The sequence below is a fragment of the Macaca fascicularis genome, chromosome 2, assembly GCF_037993035.2.
Source record: "Macaca fascicularis isolate 582-1 chromosome 2, T2T-MFA8v1.1".
In the NCBI taxonomy this organism is placed as follows: domain Eukaryota; kingdom Metazoa; phylum Chordata; class Mammalia; order Primates; family Cercopithecidae; genus Macaca; species Macaca fascicularis.
In genome coordinates this window covers 154,170,697-154,177,638 of record NC_088376.1, presented here as the reverse complement: position 1 = coordinate 154,177,638, position 6,942 = coordinate 154,170,697, and the positions used below count along the sequence as shown (strand labels likewise).

At 50.8% G+C, this 6,942-nt stretch overlaps 1 protein-coding gene and 1 long non-coding RNA gene across 2 annotated transcripts in view; one reads left to right on the top strand and one right to left on the bottom strand.

Moving 5' to 3' along the window:
• Window positions 1-236: 236 nt before the first annotated feature.
• On the bottom strand, window positions 237-2,174 carry LOC135969382 (uncharacterized). Its single transcript, XR_010584608.2, has 3 exons — window positions 1,997-2,174; window positions 1,160-1,277; window positions 237-370 (listed from the first exon to the last, which is right to left on the bottom strand). It is a non-coding gene; the product is annotated as an uncharacterized lncRNA (long non-coding RNA).
• A 55-nt stretch (window positions 2,175-2,229) lies between these two features.
• Window positions 2,230-6,942, top strand: part of COPG1 (COPI coat complex subunit gamma 1) — a 27,587-nt gene continuing 22,874 nt past the window's right edge. Inside the window, exons 1-6 of the mRNA XM_005571734.4 lie at window positions 2,230-2,376; window positions 3,221-3,273; window positions 4,047-4,127; window positions 4,389-4,460; window positions 4,642-4,721; window positions 6,697-6,772. Of these exons, the coding sequence (XP_005571791.1) occupies window positions 2,340-2,376; window positions 3,221-3,273; window positions 4,047-4,127; window positions 4,389-4,460; window positions 4,642-4,721; window positions 6,697-6,772 (399 nt within the window). The 5' untranslated portion in view covers window positions 2,230-2,339. The remainder of the gene's footprint in view (window positions 2,377-3,220; window positions 3,274-4,046; window positions 4,128-4,388; window positions 4,461-4,641; window positions 4,722-6,696; window positions 6,773-6,942) is intronic.

Genomic DNA, 6,942 nt, shown 5'->3' with positions numbered 1-6,942 from the left:
CCAATCTTGGCTCAGGGCAACCTGTGCCTCCAGGGTTCAAGCAATCCTCCTGCCTCAGCCTCCCGAGTAGCTGGGATTACAGGTGTCTGCCACCATGCCCAGCTAATTTTTGTATTTTTAGTAGAGATGGGGTTTCACCATGCTGGTCAGATTGGTCTCGAACTCTTGACCTCAGGTGATCCACCCTCCTCGGCCTCCTGAGTGCTGGGATTACAGGCATGAGCCACTGTGCCTGGTCATGCCTATATATTTTTTGAGACAGGGTCTTACTCTGTTGCCCAAGATGGAAGTACAGTGGCATGATAATGGCTCACTGCAGCCTTGACCTCCCAGGCTTAAGCGATCCTCCCATCTCAGGCTCCTGGAATAGCTGAGACAAGACAAAAATCAGAGTTTAGTCCTCAGATGTACCATAATTTCCTTAATCATCCCTTTATTGATAGACATTTAGGGTGTTTACAATTATTTTGCTGCAAACTGCATTTTCATTTTCTTTCTTTTTTTTTTTTTTTCAGATGGAGTGATGGAGTTTCGCTTTTGTTGCCTAGGCTCCAGGCTGGAGTGCAATGGCGTGATCTCAGTTCACTGCAATCTCTCTGCCTCCCAGGTTCAAGCGATTCTCTTGCCTCAGCCTCCCAAGTAGCTGCGATTACAGGCATGCACCATCACGCTGGGCTAAGTTTGTTGTGTTTTTTTGTATTTAGTAGAGACGGGGTTTCACCATGTTGGTGAGGCTGCTCTCGAACTCCTGACCTCAGGTGAGCCACCCACTTCAGCCTTCCAAAGTGCTGGGATTACAGGCTTGAGCCACCACACCCGGCCTCATTTTCTTCTTTTGAACAATTTTCTCCTGATTAGGGGTGGGGTTACTGATAAAAGATTTTGAACATCTTTCTGACTCTTGACAATTTTACATGTTGTAAGATCTGTTGTCCCTGGCCTTAGCCTCTGCAAAGCCAGACCCTAAAGGCTGGCCCCAGCAATATCTTCCCCTCCACCAGCTTTGTGGTCACCCTTTTCACCTGGGGCCTCTGTCTCAGCCCCCGGCCTCTCCTCTCCACAAGCCCACTCCTCCTGCCCACAGGGCTGCCAGCTTCCCCTCCCCAGATAAGCTTGGGCCGTGTCTCAGCACTTGTCTGGCTCCTTGGTATGCACTGACCTTAGCCTCAGGGTGTCCTGCATAGGTCCCCAGGAAGATAAACCCTGGGTGATGCTTCATTTACAGCCCTTCCATCTCCCCGCGTAGGCAGTGGATCTAGTTAGCACTCCATAAACATCTAAAGTATTTACAAAATAACGTTGAAGTTCCATGCTGTTTAGTTAGATCTCTTAAAGTTGATAACGTACAAGACAATTTGCATCAGGAGCAGACCAGATAGGGCAGATATAAATTAAAAATGCAATTTCATGCATTCATTCAATGAGAACTCACTGAGCAACTACTATGTGTCAACGTTATCCACTGAAGTGAATAAAAGACAAACCAAAAAACCCCAAAAGAGCAAGAAAGTTGCCGGGTGGCTCACCGCTGTAATCCCAGCACTTTGGAAGGTCGAGAAGGGAGGATCGCTTGAGCCCACGAGTTCAAGACCAGCCTGGGCAACATCATAGTGAGACCTCGTCTCTACCAAAGTTAAAAAATTAGTCGGGGGTGGTGCGCCCAGCTCTACTCGGGAGGCTGAGGTGGGAGGATCGCTTGAGCCAGGGAAGTGTAGGCTGCAGTGAGCCGAGATTGCACAATTGCACCACAGCCTGGGCAGCAGAACGAGACCCTGTTTCAAAATAAATAAAAACCAGAAAGCAAAAATAAAGTGTTAGATGGCGATTCGAGCTGAGAAGGAAATCAGGCAGGGGAAAGAAACTGAAAGCGAGGAGTGGCTGGCAAGGCTCCCTCGGAAGGTGGCAATAACAGTCATAGACCGGTCACATCAACTGGGTGTTTACTGCGGGCCAGTGTGTGCCACCAACCTCACATCCCAAAGCCACAAAGACTCACGCCACAGCGCAAAGAGGCAGGGGCTCCTCCTCCTCCCTTGGTACACGGAAAGAGGCGTAGAGAGCAGAGTGGGGACGCTCGTCAGTAGCCCCCGCACCTAGCCCTCGCCCCTCCCTCTGGCTTTCCCCACTCCCGCTGCGGCGGACGCCGGGTTAACTTTTGACGTGGCTGCGGCGACAGAAATGAGCGCAGGCGCAGAGCGCGGAAAGCGCCTGCGCAGAGCGCAGGGCGACGTGGCCAGCTGGGGCCCGGAAGTGGTCCCTGTAGAATCACTGTCGCCCCGCTGCTCCGTGCCGCGCCCGTCGAGCATTGCGTTGCTGCATTGCGCCCCACCGACTCCACTATGTTGAAGAAATTCGACAAGAAGGACGAGGAGTCAGGTGAGGGGGCCAGGCCTGGGTCTGAAGGAGGCCGGGCCCCCACCCGCCAAGCCTTCCTTGGGGTTCTCTGTCCTGACCCGGAGGCTGAGGCCCAGTGAGGGGCAGGGGCTTGTGCCAGGGTCCGCAGCTAGTCAGTGGCAGGCCTCGGAGAGCCCGAGCATGCTCGGCTGTCTCACGCTTGTAAGCTCGGACTGCAATTTTCTGGGTGACCTTGGGCGCGTCACCGCCTCCCCCCGGCCTCAATTTACTCATCTGTCAAAGGAGGGGACCAGGCCGAATGCTCTCTTGTTACTTTCTTCTTCCAACCTCTTGGGATTCGCTGGGGCTACGTTGGTGCTGGCCATACTGGGGCGTAATCCGCGGAGCCAGCGTCCTGTGACTGGAAACTCTGACCCCATCATTCATTTATTCAGCAAAGTATATTGAGCGGTTACTATACGCCGGGCACTGTACGGTGTCCTGGATACTGCAATAGAGCAAGTAGGACACTCAGTGCCTAAGCTGGGAATATTAGAATGGTTGCACCCACGGTGGAGGAGACAGACATCAACCACATAATCACACGTGTAATTATTTGCAAATGTGTCATCTGCTATGAAGGAACTAGTTACAGCCAGATGGTGGTCCCTGGCACATAGGGACTTAGTTAATTACAAGTTATATAAATGAACACAAGACATGGCACTATGAGAAGCACAGGACTGTACTAGGGCTGCTAGGAGATTGTGAGTGGTTTGGGGTAGAGTGGAGCCCGCCTAGAAAGGGACATCTTCCCTTTACTATGTCTGGGAGAGTTTTGAAGTTCACAGTCACAACCTACCTTCTCCATTGTCCTTGACTGTAGGTGGAGGCTCCAACCCATTCCAGCACCTCGAGAAGAGTGCCGTACTCCAGGAGGCAAGTGACATTTGCTCCCCTCTAGCTTCCATCATAAGTATTCACCATCAATGCCACTGAAATACCAACACATTCAAAATGTTGTTTTAAAGAGCAACACGGGAGAAAACTTGTGCCTGGAAGACAGGAAACCTTTGTTCCTGGAGAGAGAGAGTTATGCTTACTTCTTTTTTTTTTTTTTTTTTTTCGAGATCGAGTCTCACTGTTGTCGGCCTGGGCTGGAGTGCAATGGCATGATCTCGGCTGTCTGCAACCTCTGCCTCCCAGGTTCCAGCAATTCTCCTGCCTCAGCCTCTCGAGTAGCTGAGATTACAGGCACCCACCACCACGCCTGGCTAATTTTTGTATTTTTAATAGAGATGGGGTTTCACCATGTTGGCCAGGCTGGTCTTGAACTCCTGACCTCAGGTGATCCACTCCCCCCACCCCTGCCTCCCAAAGTGCTGGGATTACAGGCGTGAGCCACTGCATCCAGCTGCTGCTTTCTTGATTGTTGTCATTCATTGTTTCTGTTTCCAGTTAGTAGATGTTTGCTATCTATCTGCTAGTCAATAGGTTAGCACATCCCTAACTAATATTTACACGAGAGTTCAAGAATAATTAGTAGTTGAGTAAAGAAAAACAAACCCTTTCCTTATGAAAATAAGCTTGTTGCATACCCAGAAAGCCCTGTTTAGGCAAGTCAGTTTACCCTGAGACTTCTCAGACATTGAATATACTTGAAGGGAAATGAACTAGGCTAGAAGGTAACATCCTTGGTCACTTCTTCTTAGGCCCGTGTATTTAATGAAACTCCCATCAACCCTCGGAAATGTGCCCACATCCTCACCAAGATTCTTTACCTCATAAACCAGGTAACAGGGTGAAGCTTGGGGGTAGGGAGAATGGTGCTGGGGGATTGGAGGGGAGTGGACAAATCATGATCACTCTCAGGCTATTGGACAGCCTCTATGTGGTTGTAGACAACAGCTCAGCTCTGGGTCCCCTCAGCATCCAAGTCTCATATGTTGCCCTTGAGCCTCTTTAGGGTCTGGGGATCTGGTATGGGCTGATCCTGCAGGAATTGCTGTCTGACCCTCTGTCCCAAGCTGAGACTTCTTTCTTGATTAACACAGGGGGAGCACCTGGGGACCACGGAAGCGACCGAGGCCTTCTTTGCCATGACCAAGCTCTTTCAGTCCAATGATGTAAGTGCCTCGACCCAGCTTTCCTTGAGAGGTGGCAGCTGTGACAAGGTGGTGGGAGGGCCAAGGAGAGGTGGCCCCACCAGTTAGTGTGGGCTGCCTTTGTGGAGATAGGAGGTATCTTCTCCCAACTCTGGCCCTTGGTGAGCCCGGGCTGATAGGGCTTTTCCCACCTGTCTCCCAGCCCACACTCCGTCGGATGTGCTACTTGACCATCAAGGAGATGTCTTGCATCGCAGAGGATGTCATCATTGTCACCAGCAGGCAGGTCATGGGGTTGTGGGTGGCTCCTCTGATGGGTTCCATTGACAGACCATTTTTTCTTGTGTGTACCAGACAGACTTTTGGTTGCATATTGCCAGCTGCCCACCCCATGGCAGCTTCCCTGTTATTGCTGCCCACCCCGTGGCAGACACAAATGCTTCCTTTTCTTGATTTGTTTTAGTCAACCAAACCAGCTTAGAACTTTCCCAAAGACTTTCTTGAGTATAAAAAAAGAACACACAAAAAAAACAGAGTAGAAGCGGTATACTGCTTACTAAGTGACTGGTGTCTGCTTTAAGCTAAATGATTCAGGGACAGATGTGACTAAAGTGTAATCACTGCCCTTAAGAACTGGGGCTCAGTTCTCTTATTTCTTCCTGCCACAGTTTAGGGTGGGGGGGTCATACATTGATTTGTAGGTTCAGTTAGAAAATATTGTCTGTCAGTCCCTGTGTGTAGCTCTGGGGATGTAGCAGCAACAAAGATAGACATAGCCTCTGTAGCCCCAGAATTTATGGAGAAATAACCAGGCATCAGGCCATTAAGGTAGGGTGTAATATGGTTTATCACGGAAGTATTATGGGCTATGAGAGGAGACCAGAAGAGCATCCAGCTGGATTTGAATTAGGAAAGTCCTCCTAGGGGAATGATCCAAGTAGAGTCCTGAAGGATGAGTAAGAAGAAATAGGACAGGCCAGGCGCAGTGGCTGACACCTATAATCCCAACACTGTATCCACAGTGTAATCCATAGGCCGCAATGGGCGGATCACTTGAGGTCAGAAGTTTGACACCATCCCGGCAAACATGGTGAAACCCCGTCTCTACTGAAATAAAAATTAGCCAGGTGTGGTGGCGTGCACCTATAATCCCAGCTACTGGAGAGGCTGAGGCAGGAGAATTGCTTGAACTGGGGAGGTGGAGGTTGCAGTGAGCTGAGATTGTGCCACTACACTCCAGCCTGGGTGATAGAATGAGATTCCGTCTCAAAAAAAGAAGAAAAAAAGAAGCCCGGCACGATGGCTCATGCCTGTAAACCCAGCAGTTTGGGAGGCCGAGGTGGGTGGATCATGAAGTCAGGAGTTTGCCGGGTGCGGTGGCTCAAGCCTGTAATCCCAGCACTTTGGGAGGCCGAGGCGGGCGGATCACAAGGTCAGGAGATCGAGACCACAGTGAAACCCCGTCTCTACTAAAAATACAAAAAATTAGCCGGGCGCGGTGGCGGGCGCCTGTAGTCCCAGCTACTCAGGAGGCTGAGGCAGGAGAATGGCGGGAACCCGGGAGGCGGAGCTTGCAGTGAGCCGAGATCGCGCCACTGCACTCCAGCCTGGGCAACAGCGTGAGACTCCGTCTCAAAAAAAAAAAAAAAAAAAAGAAGTCAGGAGTTCAAGACCAGCCTGGCCAACACAGTGAAACCCTGTCTCTACTAAAAATACAAAAATTAGCCAGGTGTGGTGGCACACACCTATAATCCCAGCTACTGGGGAGGCTGAGGCAGTAGAGCTTGAGCCTGGGAGGCAGAGGTTGCAATGAGCCAAGACCGCGCCCCACTGCACTCCAGCCTGGGCGACAAAGTGAGACTCTGTCTCAAAAAAAAAATTAAAAAAAAAAAAAAAGAGTAGGACAGAGTGGAGGTGAGGGGTGAGGAGTGCTATAGGCTAAGGAAACAGCACATGCAAAGGCTGGAGAGGGGTGAGCATAGCCAGTTGGGGAAATTCAAGGAGTTACATTCAGGTCACTGGCAGTAGGAAGCTATGGAAACTTTTTAGCAAAAGCAGGGGGATGACCTGTTTGGTTTTGAGTTTTATGAAACTCCCTCCAGCAGCTGTGTGGAGTTAGACTTAGAGGGGCAAGAATAGAGGGAGAGCACTGGTTAGGAGGCTTGTGTAGTAATCTGGGCAAGGGTGGTGATGGGAGCTGGAGAGGAGTGAGCAGGCTCAGGCTTTCTGCATGCTGACAATGCCTTCTTCCTTGCAGCCTAACAAAAGACATGACTGGGAAAGAAGACAACTACCGGGGCCCAGCCGTGCGAGCCCTCTGCCAGATCACCGATGTGAGTCATGCCGGTCCTTCCCTGCTTCCTGGCCTCTCAGTTGAGGCTCTCGGCATCATCTTTTGCATGCTTTGGGGTGTCCCCTATCTCACTGAGCCAGGTGATGTGGGGTGGAGGTGGTGTGCAGGAGCACATGAGAAACACTTCCTCCTCATACTCCTATCTGCCCC